The following is a 16,390-nucleotide window of genomic DNA, read 5'->3' on the forward strand; positions in this document are numbered from 1 at the left end:
GACAAGCCCAGGAAGAGGAATCCTGACCTGTCCAACAAATATTTGTAGTCTCAGTCCACAAAAGCACCCTCAGGACTTGGAAGAAAAAGTTCACAGGGGCTGACCAGGGAGGAGGAGGACCACCCCCCAGGAAGCGCTGCCCTGCAGAGCATGGTCTGAGAATTAGATAGACTCGGATTAAAATCAAACCCTTGAAAAGTTTCACCAAGCACAAATGACTATTTTAAGAAAGTCTTGTTGCTTTAAACATAAAGAATTAAAATTCGGCATTTTTGTTTTATTTTGGTGCTGTTCCTGGAGCTTGAACTCAGGGTCACTAGCTCTCCCTTGGCTTTTCTTCCTTGAGGCTGGCACCTTACCACTTGTGTCACACCTCTACCTACAGCTTTTTGCTGGTTAACTGAGCAAAATAGTCTTTCAGATTTGTAGGCATGAGGTAGTTTGAAACTGGTGCCTGGGAGATTCTGGTTTTATACCACTTATATATTCATTCAATTTTTAGAAATCAGAGATACATTTTCCCCTAATTATTACAAGTAGATCACACTCAAAAATTTTCTTTTCTAACACTTACCCTTTTCACACCTTCTGCAACATGTTCAGAATTTCTGTAACTTGTTTAGACATGGAGTTTTACCTTACATTTCTTTCTCCCAGTTCTGGAATAATGTACTCATGCTACTTGATGGCAAAGGAATTCATTTTATCAGTCTGTATTCCTCCTCATGCAAAGAAAATTCTCCTTTCTTTTCTTGTGGGTCATGGGGCTTGAACCCTTGGCCTGGGCGCTGTCCCTGAGCTCTTCATCTCAAGGCTACCGCTCTACTCCTGGAGCCTCAGCCCCACTTCCACTTTTCTGGTAATTAATTGGAGGTAAGAGTCTATGGATTTTTGTGCCTAGGCTGGCTTTGAACTGTGATCCTCAGATCTCAGCCTCCTGAGTAACTAGGATTACAGGTGTGAGCCAGTGTCTGGCTATCCTCTTTTTAACTTTCTTTTTAAGACACATCCCTATGACTTCCCTTGAAATTCTATCTTGGTTCTTTGGTTCTTGGTTCTTTGTTTTTATTTCTGTTCTTAATTTGCATTTTGAGAAATCCTTTTAAAAAACTGAACTAAGACCAATTACTATAATATTAACTATTTTAATTTTTGTGAACACTTGTTTTGGCAATTGAAATAGAATTTCTTAGATTTTTTTTACTATGTAAACAAAAAATTTAGATAGACAAAATTTATCTTTTCTCAGTAAAAGATCATATTTTTATGACATTCCTATAATTTTTCTCAGAAAAATATCTTGTATTCTTTACATATAGAGTTGTCCATATTAATTAGAAATTTTAATTATTTTATTCCAGTCCTGGGCTTGAACTCAGGGCCAGCACACTGTCCTTGAACTGTCTCAAGGCTAGAGCTCTGCCACTTGTGCCACAGAATCACTTCCAGGGCTCATGCATGCTAGGAAACCCTCCACCAATAAGCCACACCCCTGGCCAGAAGTCCTGGGGCTTGAACTCAGGGCCTGAGCGCTGTCCCTGGGCTTTCTCAAGGCTAGAGCTCTACTGCTTGAGCCTCAGCACCACTTCCGGCTTATTCTATGTATGTGGTACTGAGGAATCGAACCTGGGTCTTCGTGCATGCTAGGCAGGCACTCTACCACTAGGCCAAACTCCTGGCCCAGAAGTTTTCATTTTTAACAACCTCAATTTATTAAAAACAATGTTTTTCCTGCTGGGAGCTGCTGGCGGCTCATACTTATAACCCTAGCTACTCAGAAGGCTGAGATCTGAGGACTGAGGTTCAAAGTCAGCCAGGCAGGAAAGTTGCTATATGAGGCTACGGTCTCCAGTGAGTCCCTCAAAAATTGGAAGAGGTATTGAGGCTCAGGAGCTAGAGGAGCTCAGGGAAAGCACCCAAGCTCTGAGTCCAAGTTCCACAATCAACACAAACTTTTTTTTTTCCCCAGTGCTGGTCCTCACACAAGCCTGACAATTAGCCTACCATAGAGTGGTGCACCCAACCCTATAGCTTTAATTTTTAGAGAAGACAGAAGGAAGCAGTCTTTGCAATATTGTCAGCAATTTATGAAAACATTTTGTGTTTCGAGAAATGTGGTTTTCTCTTGTACATTTTTCTTAACGTACAATGGGATATGTTAACTGTCATATACACATAGCTTCCTGTGGAATTTAAGAAGTCCAACTTCCTTGAATTATAGTTAGTGATTGGTTTCTCGGTAGTTTAACCATTTTGTAAGTATCTGTGACTTAACATAACTAAATTTACTTGAAGTTTATTTATAAACAGCCCATATCCGATCACATTACTTAATTATGAAAACCAAGATATCAGGCAAGCATAGTTATCATCATGTCAAGTAAGTTCTGGATTAGAGAAGAGTCATAAGAGTTTAATCACTGTGCCTGGTACACAGGAGCAGTGGACACTGTGCGGCACCTCCACCTGCATATCTGGTGTTATGTCAAACATACCTTTATGATTTTAACACCTGTCAAAGGTGAGAGCAGCCCTGCCCTGTCAGCAAATACAGGGAGATGCATGCTAGAAATTCTGCATCATCTTTATTTACATTTTACCAACAAATTTAAAAAGAAATTATTATGAAGATTTTCTTCAGTGATGTGAATTCAAAGAGATTGAGTTAATGATTATAATGTCAACGGTTTTAATTTAAATGAACACGAACTTGTCAGCAAACCAGTCATCCACAGGCACCACAGATGTACACTCGTGTTACATTCATGCACAAACAATAGCCTATCATTTTCATTGTAGAATTTCAACCAAGAGGCAGAAAAATACATTATTAAAAGTTACCCTTTTTTGAGTTTTATGCTTTTTTTTTGCCAGTCCTGGGCTTGGGCTCAGGGCCTGAGCACTGTCCCTGGATTTTCTCAAGGCTAGGGCTCTACCACTTGAGCCATAGCACCACTTCTGGCTTTTTGCTATGTATGTGGTACCGAGGAGTCGAACCCGGGTCTTCGTGCATGCTAGTCAAGCACTCTACCACTAGGCCAAACTCCCTGCCCCAAGTTTTATGCTTTTTTATTAAATAATTTATTAACATTGATTTTTACAATATTTCATATTGTTTAACAAGCAAGTATTCAAGAAAGGAATCTCTATATCTAATCACTGGCACTTAGATTTTAGAACATAATTAATATGTATCTATGTAATAAAACATTATGTCTATACAGTCATCAATTTTTTTTTTTTGCCAGTCCTGGGCTTGAGCTCAGGGCCTGAGCACTGTCCTTGGACTTTCTCAAGGCTAGAGCTCTACCACTTGAGCCTCAGCACCACTTCCGGCTTTTTTCTATGTATGTGGTACCGAGGAATCGAACCCGGGTATTCATGCATGCTAGGCACGCACTTTAACCACTAGGCCAAACTCCCGGCCCCTACAGTCATCAATTTTTATGACTATGTTGTTGTGTTTATACTTCCAAACCCGTGTCCATAGCATTGGGTACACAAATATTGAGTCCTCACTCTTGTACTGTTTCGATCTAATAGCTACATATTAAGGATACCATGTGCCTTCTGTTCCTTTGGTCTTGACTTGTGTCACTCAACATGATTCGCTCTAGATTCATCCACTTCCCCGCAAATGCCATTATTTTATCTTGTCTGTTGGCTATGTAGAGTGTCCTTATCATATCCTGGGTTATGACGTTCAGCGTAGATGCCCAGAAGTGGTATGGCGGGATCGTAGGGAAGGTCTGTTTTCAGTTCTTTAAGGAACCTCCACACTGCTTTCCAGAGTGGCTGATCTAGTTTACAATCCCACCAGCAGTGCAGTAGGGCTTCTTTTTCTCCACACCCTGCCAACATCTGTCATTGTCTGAGTTCAGAATCTTGGCCATTCTTATTGGGGTTGTTTTTATTTGCATTTTCTTTATGACCATGGATGATGGCATTTTCTCATATGTTTTTCTGCCATTTTAACCTCTTTTTCTCTTTAGTTCCCTTGCCCATTTAGTGACTGGTTTGTTGGATTTGGGGGGGATTAGTTTCTTGAGTTCCCTGTAGATACTGGATACTAAGCATTTGTCTGATGTATTATTGGTACATATATTTTCCCAGTTGGTTGGCTGTGTTTTTACTTCAGTAGCTAGTTACCAGTGTTTTTTTTTTGTTTTGCTTTGTTTTTTTTTGTTTTTGTTTTTTTAATATATTTTTTATTGTAATTAATAGAAGGGTTACATGATATTTGCCAGATAAATGGTGCCTTAATTCCCACACATTGATACCCTTTCACATGTCATGGTCCCCATTTCCCTCCCCCCTCCCCCACCCCTCATCTTGTTTTCCCCCGTTCCCTATCCAATTTCAGATAACCAAATACAAATACCAGTGTTTTTTTAATAATTGAATTCAAATTATATTTTGGACACAGTGGGATAGGTTTAAAGTCAACTCTTCATGCAGCTGAAGTTTAAGACTTTTATTTTCCTATTGGGAGTCTTAGGAGGACTGTGGACCAGATTTTTCTCTTTTCCTCACTCTTTTTGATCTCAAATGTGTTTAGAGGTTAATGCTTACGTGTTTATATTTCAGCTAGGACTGTTTCATAGCAACAAATAAGGGCTGTTTCTCCTTGAATTTAATAACACCTTATCTTTGTTTTGTTTACAGGCCTGGGTTACTTAACTGATCAATATAGGCAGGAAATATTTCAAAAGTGGATTTTAAAGGGTTACTGTTCATCCTCCTCTTCTGCTTCTGTCTTCTTTCCTTCTCCCTCCTCGTCTTCTCTCTCCCTTCCTCTCTTTTTCCTTTTTTCTTAGGCCATGTGTCAGACAAGGGTGTAAGGGTGTGTGTGTGTGTGTGTGTGTGTGTGTGTGTGTGTGTGCTACCAATCTGAACCTACAGAGTCTAGGCTGGCACTGAACTGTTCTGTACCCCATGATGACCTTGAACCCATAGTCCTTCTGCCTCTGCTTTCTGAGTGCTGTCATTACAGGCCTGTGCCACTACTCACTGTTTGAGCCCAATATTTTGATTAAGGCATACTAGGTTTAAGAAATGTGCTTTGTGGGGCTGGGAGTGTGGCCTAGTTGTAGAGTGCTTGCCTAACATGCACACGTGGTGCTGTGGCTCGTGGTAGAGTTCTAACCTTGAGAAAGCCCAAGGACAGTGCTCAAGTCCCGAGTTTAAGCCCCAGGACTGGCAAAAAAAGTGCTTTGTGTATCACATGGAACTCTGCTCAGGCAGCACATGGAATTTCCAGTTCCAGAAGGAAATTGGTATCTAGGTGGCTGTAGAGATGTTGAAGGATGAAAAATGATCAATTTGAAACTTTTTTCTTATCTTGGCTAAAATGTCATAGGAAAAATTTTTACTAAGTTTCATCTTATTTTTATTTCATTTTAATTCTTTTTAGTTTATATCTTTAATCTTTCTGCATATTATCTTCAAATAGTTGCACAAATGGGGTTATAATTCAACATGCCCATTTACGTGTAGGACGCTTTTTTTTTTGGAAGTTAAGTTAAACAGAGTTTTATTCGGGCATGTAGGACGCATTTTTATCAGTGCTACCCTTTCCATCATTCTCTTTGCCCCAAGAAAATAATTGAGCTTTAATATTAATATAAGCAAGAGTTAACAAATTTGACATAGGCAGAGAAAAAAGAGAGACAGACATGCACATTAATCCTAGGTATACAGCGAAAGAATGGTATTTTCCCACTGATTAAAAATACATATTTACTTATTAGGTCCAAACTGGCGTCCTGAGAAGGAAACCTTCTTTGTAGGCCATAGAACTTAGATCTTATTTTGTTTTGGTTTGGTTTTTTTGTCCATCTCCCAGGACCCAGGAATATCAAGGACATTTTTCTTTTTGGTGGTCCTGGGACTTGACGCAGGGCCTGGGCACTGGGCTAGTGATCTACCACTTGAGCCACAGTGCCACTTCTGGCCTTTTCTGAATAGTTTCTTGGAGATAAAAGTCTCATAGACTTTCCTGCCTCAGTTGGCTTTTCACCACAATTCTCAGGTCTTAACCTCTTAAGTAGGTAGGTTACAAGTGTGCGCCACCAGTACCCAGCAATATCAAGGAATTTTAAGGATTAGGCAAGATGTTTTGCTTTGGCCACTAAGCCTGCTACAGGATATATACTTTTTTTTTCTGGTACTGGAGCTTGAACTCAGCCTGGGTGCTGTCTCTTATCTTCTTTTACTCATAGCTCCATTTCCAGATTTATGGCAGTTAATTGGAGATAAGAGTCTCAAAGTTCTTCCTGCTTGGAATGGCTTTGAACTTTGATCCTAAGAACTCAGCCTCCTGAGTAGCTGAGATTATAGGCGTTAGCCTGGCTAGATAATATTTTAGCTTGGTGTATGGCCTCTGCCCTAAACTATGACCCTGGAATCTCACCTGCTGTGACCAGGTTATCGTCATACATCAGAGATGTGAATTGCTCGTTCCCAATGACTTAAAACAGAAAAAAATGTCATCATAAAGGTGATGTAGAGTGCATCTGTACAGATGTACAGATTAGGTACGTAAATCAGGTCAAGAGTACACTTATTTATTTATTTTGCCAGTCCTGGGCTTGAGCTCAGGGCCTGAGCACTGTCCTTGGGCCTTCTCAAGGCTAGAGCTCTACCACTTGAGCCTCAGCACCACTCCAGATTTTTCTATGTATGTGCTACCAAGGGATCAAACCCGGTTCTTTGAGCATGCTAGGCAAGTACTCTACCACTAGGCCACACTCCTGGCCCATACATTTATTTTTGGATAATGTCACCCCTTCCCTCATTGTCTCCCAGTTTTTCCCTCCCATCCCCACCCACAAGTTGTATAGTTCGTTTTCAACATAGTATCCAGTGAGGACCACTGCTGCATTTGTTCACTCCTTGATGACCTTTATTTGGAACTTAGCCATTCTAAGTGGACGTGTTTGTCTTCTCCATATCTTTCCACTTTAACATTTCTGGAATTGATGTACCTTTTAAAAAACTAGTTTATTGCTATTATAAAGGTGATATACAGAGGGATTACAATTACCTGATGACTTTTAATTAGCTGTTTTGTACCTATCATTTTTACTTTTGATCCTGGGAGATTTTCAGGAACAAGAATGTATCCCTATGGTGTTCAGGCTGGTCCGTAATTCCTGAACTCAAACCATATCCCTCCCTCAGCCTTCCCAATTGTCCAGGCCTAAATCATTTATAGTTGTGCATAATCAAACCAAAATGAAACCAACAAAGTAAAGATCCTTGGGCCGGGAGCGTGGCCTAGTGGGAGTGTGCTCGCCTAGCATGCACAAAGCCCTGGGTTCAACTCCCTGGTACCACATACACAGAAAAAGCTGGATGTAGCAGCTGTGGCTCAAGTGGCAGAGTGATAGCCTTGAGCAAAAAGTGCCCCAGGACAGTGCCCAGGCCCTGAGTTCAAGCCCCAGGACTGGCAAAAAAAAAAAAAAAAGTAAAGATCCTTACAAGAAACTTCAGGCACGCAGAGTAAACAAAATATTAAATCAGGCATATAGAGCCAAGAGAGTCCACTGGAAGAGCCGTGAGATTCTCCCAGAGCTTGTGGATTCTTGGTGTGCTTGGTAGACACTGAGACTCACAGGACATATTTCCAAGGACAGACTCGGCCTGAGAGAAGCTCCCAAGACACCTTGGGCTCTGACGGGCCTCGGGCTCAGAGGCCTTCCACAGGAGGCAGGGTTACCACTTTCCCCCAAACCTCAGTTTCCCCAAGCCCTTGGAATCTTAGATGTGGCCGGACACTCTTCCCATGGGGGAAGAGGGCAGTGGTGAAGGCCATGGCGCTGGCCCAGGCTGGCCTGTGGAGGCCAGTGCCTGGGAGAGTAACTTTGGTCACTCCCCGCAGGAGGAAGCTGATGGGGGAATGGGTTGGCAAGACTTCTGGGATGTGCTGGTGCTGGAGGGTGGTTATGCCAGGCAAGTTGGAGTGGGTTGTAGATTCCTTGGGTCCCATCCCATCCAGAAAACAGCCTGGAGCCCAGGGAAGCCCCAAGAGGCACCCAGGCTGTGGTGTCCCGAAGGAGCCACGGTCCAGAGTCAGTGTGCTTCTGGGTTTAGAGACAGTATTCACTCAGGCTCTCATGCCAGGCAAGAGTGCCTGCAGCCTGTGGTCTCTCTGCACCCTTTGATCTGCCATGGCCACGTCCTCTCGCTGCTCACTCATATTGGAGTCTTCTAGCAGGAAGCACATCTTCCCACGGTGCCCAGCCCTTGCTCTTTCGTGCCATCTGCTGCCTGTACTGAAGTTCACAGAGCTGGCAGTTTGATGCAGCTCTGGGATGTGGCCAGTTCCCTGGCCGGCACAGTGAGTCTTGTGCTAGGCAGACACGTCTGGGGTGGCGGGTGAACCACCCCATGCCCCTGGCCTTGCCCTGTCCTGTCTTTGCTCACTGCCCTTGAGCCCTTACTTCTACTCTGTCCCTGATGGCTGCTCCTCTTTGCCTGGGCATTTTTGGTGAGTCAATTCTTGCTGAGTACTCAGAGTGGCTCCTCATCTTCAAAATGAGGGGAGGGTTGTGAGGGCCCCAGGACCCCTGCACCTGGGGACCCTACACGGATGTCCAGGGGAAGTTTTCCTGGCCACGCGGCAGGGCTGACGCTGAGCCTTTGGTGTAGATGCAGGGGTGAGAGGGTTTCAAACATGGAGCTCTTGTAGCCCCTCCATCTGTTGCAGGGGCCATGTGTCCAACCAGTTTGTTTTGAAGGCTCCTCCCGAGCCTCCCTTTCTCTCTGGTGTGGAAAGGGAATGGGCAGCAGGGTATGCTGCAACAGTTTCCTGCCCTCCCTACCTCAATTGACCACACGAAGCAAGGCTCGTGCTGGGGACACCCTGCTCTGCTTTCAGGTGTGTGGGCCTCCTCAAGATAAGGCTCCATGGAAACTTGGGGCTGGCCTGAGAAAAGACACCCCTAACGCATGGTAGCCCTATCCTCTCTCAGTCCTTGGTTTCTCCTCTATGCAGTACTTGGTCTGCTGGTCTCTGGCACCTCTGTCTGTCTGCCCTGTCACCAGGCTGAGAAGTGGCGAAGACCTCTGTATGCTCTAAGACACCAGTGCTGGTGGTCCCAGGCCTTGGGGAGAAGCCAAGTACAGAGAGAATGTCCCATTTGTGCCCATTCAGTCAGAGGGACACGTGGCATCAGCACCTGCTACCCGCATGGCACAATCACCCTTTGAGTGCAGGGCTGGGGGTTTCCAGGAGACGGGAGGCTGTTCAGAAGGCCCAGAACGAGTGCGGCAGGCAAGCGTAAGGACCATCAGAGTTCTTACTGGGGCTTGTGGCTGGGCTGTGGTGGAGAACCTCAGGTGGGCAGCTGAAGGTAAGCAGCACAGCGTCCGTGCTTCAGCAGGTTTGCTCTTACTACACGTGAGTGCCTGTCCTCTGCCCCTCAAGCCTGTGGTGCCATCTGTGAAAGAGCAATAGGTTCCCACCTAGGGAGGGGCTCTGGTTCTGTTCTGGTGGGGTTACCTCTGAGTGGCTGGCTGTGGTCTGGCATGGGAGGCTGGCAGGGGGCTCTGCTTGCTCAAGTCCTTCAGTGAAGATGCTCCCATCCCTCTTACCTGGCTGCTGCTTCTTCCATCTTCCTTCCAGCTGAAAACGTCCACTTACCAGCTGGTCTGCATTCTTTCGAATCCGATAGAGCTGTCCAGCAGGTCCAGCCCAAGTTGCTAGTGCCCCTACGGAAGCCCTGCCTTTGGGGGCTCCCTGGGGAGGAAGCAACTCCAGATGCCTGGCTACCCTCCTGTGGCTTTCCATTCTATGCGAGTGTTTCTTAGGCACCTCTTGGGAGAAGTCCCTGAAGGAGGGTGCACGGGGTAGGAGGGATGCAGGAGCAGAAAGAGAATAAGCTGGGGGCCAGCTGCCGTAGGCTGGCCTGTGACCACAAGGAGCCTGTCTCCTGTGAGAGCACCAGCCTGGTGGATTAAGGCTTAGGGAGTGACTACAGTACAGGCAGGGGCCTGCCTGGGGAGACACGGGGTGGCCATGGGGAGTGGTTTCAATCCACCTGAGCTTAGTAGAACCCTCCTGTCCTAGAATGCAGTACATTCACCTGTGCTGTACCTGTTTTGGCACTGTGTGGAGCTGCCACCACCTCCAGGAAGCCCTCTGGCCCACCAGCACCTGCTTCTCTCCAGCATGGACTAGCTTATGGGGTGGTGCTGGTGCTTTCATCTACCCCTCATTGCTGCTCTGGTGTTGCCAGCACAAAGCTGCTGAATTCAGTCCTCTTGGCACAGCTCCCCTCTTCTGGGAAGGGACAGATGGGCAGAGGGGTCAGGGCCCATTTCCAGAAGTTGAGGGAGGGGGAACTCTGGGTCTGTCTATACTGGAGCCTAGGGCTCCACTCCTGCGGGCAGGCCATTTTCTCCTGTCCCCATGTGCCACAAGTAGACAAGGCTTTCATTTTTGCCATAGTTGAAAGCAGGCACTGGGAGTAGTGGGTGGGTCTGGGGCCCATTTCAAAGGCGGTTTGTCATAGGGTGGTCTAGTTTGGAGTTTCATGGCAGTAGCCAAGAGATGGTATTCAACTTTAAGAAGTCTTAAGAAGTCTGCCTGCCTGCCTGCCTGCCTGCCTGCCTCCCTCCCTCCCTCCCTCCCTCCCTTTCATTTCCTTCCTTCTTTTTTTGCCTCTTCATCCCAGTTGTTAAAGACTTTGCAGGTCACCTTAAGTAGTTCCTGTTGGGATATTTTGGGGGCTCTGCTCTAGCTGTTGAAGGTTTTTTTGTGGGTATCTGGGGCAGATTGGCTGATTAATTTTGTTTTTTTGCCACTCCTGGGCTTGAGCTCGGGGTCTGAGCACTGTCCTTGGACTTTCTCCAGGCTAGAGCTCTACCACTTGAGCCTCAGCATCATTTTTGGCTTTTTTCTGTGTATGTGGGTCTTCATGCATGCTGGGCAAGCACTCTACCACTAGGCCGAACTCCTGGGCCCACCATAGATCTACTTTTGTGCACATCATGAAAAGGAAAGGGCAGAAGGATCAGGAGCTGCCAAAGGGGCCTCTGAGAGCAAGAAAAGGGAAGGTCACATCTCCTAGGGCACCCCTAGGAGGGCCCTGCACACTTCCACCCCGCTGCCGGGGAGGCTCTTACCCACTCAGATGACGGTGAGGATGAGATAGCTGGTGGTTCATAAAGGAGACAAAACAGCCAGTGGCTGTGGCCTGTAGTTTGAGATAGTCAGGTAGCAGAAGGAAGAGTAGACTGACTTAAAATTGAGTTTACCACTCCAATCATCATAAGTCTAGGTCATAGCTTAGCCTGCTTCTATGGCAATGAGGCTTCCGGAGCTGTCAGTCCAGGAGTGAAGCCCTGCTTCTGGTTACAACAGCTGCAGTGCAGCCCAAGTGAGTTTGAGGGAAGCTCAAGGGACTTACTGGCTCTCAGAATGCCATTGCTGGAGATAGACAGAGCCTTGAGGGAGGAGGGGATCCTCACCCCTGACAGCTCTGTCCTGGGTTTGGGCACCAAAATGTAAGAAAAGACAAAGAGCAGAGAGGCAAACTCAACAGGCCAATAGGTTTTATTTGAGCTAAAAACCAGGGAAGGGCAACCACTGCCTTACAATTAGGGTCCCTTTAAATATTAGGCAGAGGCCGGGAGTTTGGCCTAGTGGTTAAAGTGCTTGCCTAGCATGCATGAAGATCCGGGTTCGATTCCTAGGTACCACATACACAGAAAAAAGCCAGAAGTGGTGCTGAGGCTCAAGTGGTAGAGCTCTAGCCTTGAGAAAGTCCAAGGACAGTGCTCAGGCCCTGAGCTCAAGCCTAGTTCTGGCAAAAAAAAAAAAAAAAATATTAGGCAGAAAAAGTGAAGCCGGGAGGGGGCAGATGGAAGCAGGCTGAGATGAAGGTGGAGAAAGCAGTGCTACCTATCTATCTATCTATCTGTCTGTCTGTCTGTCTGTCTGTCTATCTGTCATGTATGTATGTATGTATGTATGTATGTATGTATGTATGTATGTGTGTATGTTGGTTGGTTGTGGGGCTTGAACTCAGGGTCTGCGCACAGTCCCTGAGCTCTCTTGCTCAAGGCTAGTACTCTACCAATTTGAGCCACAGCTCATATTGAGCTCTCAGGGTCTCTCAGGGACTTTTCTACCCAGGCTGGCTTTGAACTGTAATCCTCAGATCTCAGCCTCCTGAGCAGCTGGGATTACCCATGTGAGCCACTGTTCAGGGCAAAGGAGAGGGGGGATGATTTGGCTGGTTGGCACTAAAGATGGCTCTAAGATGTGGCTATCAGAGGAAAGGCAAGTGCTTTCAATTTAAGCCATTTCCCATCACATCCTGTGTCTCTCTTGCTGCTCCTTGGGCTCCCTCAGGGAGAAAGTTGGGACACTCTGACGGTAGGGATGTCGCTACCACCTGCCCATCAGGCAGCCTGAGGGCCCAGGCGGCTGCAGATGTCCTCTGGGGCCCAGATAACCACTTTGCAGATGACTTCTGGGACCCAGACTTCAGCTCCTGCAGCTGCAGAGACCCCCAGGGGCTCCCTTCCAGGTCTGCATGTCTGCATGTCACTGCTGTGACCTCCCCTGTGTACCAGGCACTGAACCTCTCCCTGTTGGGGACCCACCTGGCCAGATTCCTGCTGGGCAGGTTCTGCTGATTCCGTGCCCGGGGCCCACGGCTGGCAGGGTTTGGAGGACCTCTGTCCGATTATCCTGTCCTCTGCCCCGGCACCCACCCCACCCAGGTGGTCGGCTCCAGAGCCGTGTGTGGGAGCGTGGAGTTTCCAGGGCTCAGGGCCCTCCCGGGACGGGCCTGGGAGAGGGGCTGTGCGCCTGCTGCCCGCAGCCTCCTCCCTCCTCCCGAGGGGCAGTGGGCACTGACCCGCAGCCTGCTCTGACCCGCAGGGCATGGGGGCCCCCCACGTTCCCGGGCGCACGGTGCTCTTCCAGCGGGAGAGGACGGGCCTCACCTACCGCGTGCCGGCGCTGCTCGCGGTGCCCCCGGGGCCCGCCCTGCTGGCCTTCGCGGAGCAGCGCCTCAGTCCGGACGACTCCCACGCCCACCGGCTGGTGCTGAGGAGGGGCACGCTGGCCGGGGGCTCCGTGCGGGTGACTGGGGGCGGTGGGCGGGGCGGGACGAGGGGCGGGACGGGACGAGGGGCGGTGGGCGGGGCGGGACGAGGGGCGGGACGAGGGGCGGTGGTGGGGCGAGGGGCGGGGCGAGGGGCGGTGGGCGGGGCGAGGGGCCGGGCGAGGGGCGGGCGGCTCCCTGGGAAGTGGAGGCCCAGCGAGTCTGGACCCGGCCCGGCCCGTCTAGCAGCCGCCTCTCCCCGGTAGTGGGGCGCCCTGCGCGTGCTGGAGACCGCCGCCCTGGACGAGCACCGGTCCATGAACCCCTGCCCGGTGCTGGACGCGGGCTCGGGCACCATCTTCCTCTTCTTCATCGCCGTGCTGGGCCACACGCCCGAGGCCGTGCAGATCGCCACCGGCAGGAACGCGGCTCGTCTCTGCTGTGTGACCAGCCGCGACGCGGGCCTCACCTGGGGCAGCGCGCGGGACCTCACGGAGGAGGCCATTGGCCCCGAGGTGCAGGGTAGGGGGGCCGGGGCGTGGCCGAGGGGCGTGGCCGGGGCCGGGGGCGGGGACACGGGCGGGACCAGGGCGGGTAGGCGGGGCCTGGAGGCGGGGCTTGAGGGAGGGGCGGGGCCAAGGGCCGAGATGAGCGGAGGGGGGCCCTAGACGGGTGGGGCGGGCGCTGACGGGGCGACGCGGGGACCAGGGCCGGGAAAGGCCCCCCCCCACCGGCCTGCCGTCCCCATTCTGCCCCAAACAGCCTCCTGTCAAAGAGAGACCTTCCCTTTGGGTCCCCAGGACCAGGCCCGTGGGTGTGGGTCACTGCGCCCCAGTCTCCACTGATGGGACGAGGTGCCTCTACGTTCCTGTGTTTGTCTCTAACCCAAACCCATCTTCCTCACCACTTCTTTTAAATTTTCTTCCTCTCTCAACCAGAGGGCCAGGCCGAGGGCCATGAGCCCCCCCTCCCTCTCCCCCTCTGCTGGCTCCTGCCCCAGATGTCCATCCTGACCCTGCCTCAGCACCGACCTTCCCCCAGCCCAGAGTCCGTGCACAGGAGGGGTGGGGCAGGTTCCTAGAGTGGGGATCCCCAAACGCCCCACTCCAAGGTCCTCAAGCACCTGCCCTGCCTTGCTGCTCCCTTTGGGCAGTGCTCACTCACACTGTGGCTGTGAGTGATCCCTGTGACCACCACTGCTGGTGGTCATCAGTTGGGCCCTGCCATCTGCTTAACACCAAGGATCTGTTTAAGAGCTGAGGAGCCAACTCAGTGATAACGCGATTGCCTGGCGTGCTTGAGGCTCTGGGTTCCATTATCAGCACCCCAACAAGACAAGACAAAACAAAGCAGGCAAAACATCTGACCAAGTAGTCTCCTGGGCTACTCTGCACAGCACGGAGAGGACTCAGGGTTGAAGGTGAAAGGGAATTCATCTTAGAAGATACTGTAGTCCCAGGCACTGGCCTTTTCTTCAGGCCCTCAACTTGGTTTGCCTGTCCTGGTTGTCTTTCCTGGGGTCTTCACCAGCCTTTCTTCTCTGCAGACTGGGCCACCTTTGCAGTGGGCCCAGGCCATGGAGTCCAGCTGCAATCCGGCCGTCTGCTGGTGCCTGCTTATACCTACCACGTAGATCGCCGGGAGTGTTTTGGCAAGATCTGCTGGACCAGTCCTCACTCTTTTGCTTTCTACAGTGATGACCATGGCCACACCTGGCACTGTGGAGGCCTTGTGCCTAACCTGCGCTCGGGTGAGTGCCAGCTAGCTGCAGTGGATGGAGGCCTCCTTTACTGCAACGCCCGGAGCCCCTTGGGCAGCCGTGTACAGGCATTCAGCACGGATGAAGGCACCTCCTTCTTGCCTGGGGAGCTCGTGCCTACTCTGGCTGAGACTGCCCGGGGCTGCCAGGGCAGTGTTGTGGGCTTCCCTGCCCCACCCCTCAGTTGGCTCCACAGTGAGGGGTGGAGGGCTGGCAGTGGGAGCACCCCTCACGCTCCTTACCCCTGTCCTGGACTCCAGGACTCTCTGAGGGAGGGTGCTTGGGGCACTCTTAGGGGCTGGGTGCCTAGAGGGCCCTTCTGCTACCCACAGCCCTGGGGAGATGCCACACAGCAGCCTGTTCCAGAACCTGAGTCAGGTGGGACCAGGGCTGCCTGGATCCTACTGCGCCCAGTACTCTCTGTGGCCCCACCTCTGCGCCCCACTTGGATGTTATATTCTCATCCCTCAGGCCGCAGAGCAAGGCTCCACATGGGGATCCGGCTAAGTCGGTCCCCACTGGACCTGCACAGTTGGTCGGAGCCCTGGGTGATCTACGAGGGCCCCAGTGGCTACTCTGACCTGGCAACCCTTGGGCCGGTGCCTGGGGCAGCCCTGGCCTTTGGCTGTCTGTTTGAGAGTGGGGCAAGAGCCTCCTATGAGGACATCTCCTTCTGCATGTTCTCCCTGCGTGAAGTCCTGGAGAATGTACCCAAGGGTTCAGAGCTGCCCAGCTGCAAAGACACGCTGTGGGGGCACTGCTGCCCCTCTTGACAGCCTCCCTGGCTGGATGCTCATACAGGGCATATCTGGGAAGGCTGGTATGACCCCAAGATGGACAGAGCTTGGTGCCAGCATTCTCACTGGGAGTGGGAGGGAGAGCCAGGGAGAGGCAGGCAGGGGTGCCTTTGTGTTTCTGTAGGCCACTACTCTTTAGGAAGGCCTGTGTGGTGGAGGAATGGAGGGGTAGACATGGATCTAGAACAGGCTCTCTTCTGAGCTTGATGGAGAGGCTGCTGCAGCTCCAGGCCTGAGTGTGGAATTCAGCCAGCACAAACATCAGATCACTGCCTGCTTTTTAACACTGAATGAGAACAAGGGATCCTGCCTGTGTCTTCTTCCCATGTCACAACCCTGGTAAGGGTTCTGGTACTCTAGCTTCTGTCTCTATCTCCTCCAAATCTTCTTACCTTCACTGTACTGTGCTTTCAAATTCCCAGAGGTGGCCAACTGGCAAAAACCCCAGGCCTCAAGTTCTACTATAGAGGTATAAGAACAAAACAAGTTGGTTGTGGCACACACACACAAAAAAAGATCAAAAGAATCAATGGAACAGACTAGAAGACTGGGAAATAAAATCATATACTTCCACTTATCTGATATTTGGTAAGAGAGCCAAGGACAAGGACATACAGTAGAAAAAAGATAGCCTCTTCAATAATTGGTGTTGGGAAATGTGGGCATCCACATGCAGAAAACTAAAAGTGGACCCTGTGTGTCTCCATGCACGAATATCCTGGCACAGATGAGGGCAGGAGGAGGAGAGAACATAGCAGTCTCTGTGTGCTGCC

General features: G+C 50.0%; 1 protein-coding gene across 1 annotated transcript; it reads left to right on the forward strand.

The window, feature by feature from the left end:
• Positions 1-12,898: 12,898 nt before the first annotated feature.
• Neu4 (neuraminidase 4) lies at positions 12,899-16,016 on the forward strand. Its single transcript, XM_090354443.1, has 3 exons — positions 12,899-13,099; positions 13,328-13,583; positions 14,608-16,016. Exons 1-3 carry the CDS (start codon positions 12,899-12,901, stop codon positions 15,591-15,593), a joined length of 1,443 nt encoding a protein of 480 aa, XP_090210569.1. The 3' UTR covers positions 15,594-16,016.
• The last annotated feature ends 374 nt before the right edge of the window (positions 16,017-16,390 follow it).

The sequence above is a fragment of the Megascapheus bottae genome, chromosome 21 (assembly GCF_031878675.1).
Source record: "Megascapheus bottae isolate mThoBot1 chromosome 21, mThoBot2.hap1, whole genome shotgun sequence".
Lineage (NCBI taxonomy): Eukaryota > Metazoa > Chordata > Mammalia > Rodentia > Geomyidae > Megascapheus > Megascapheus bottae.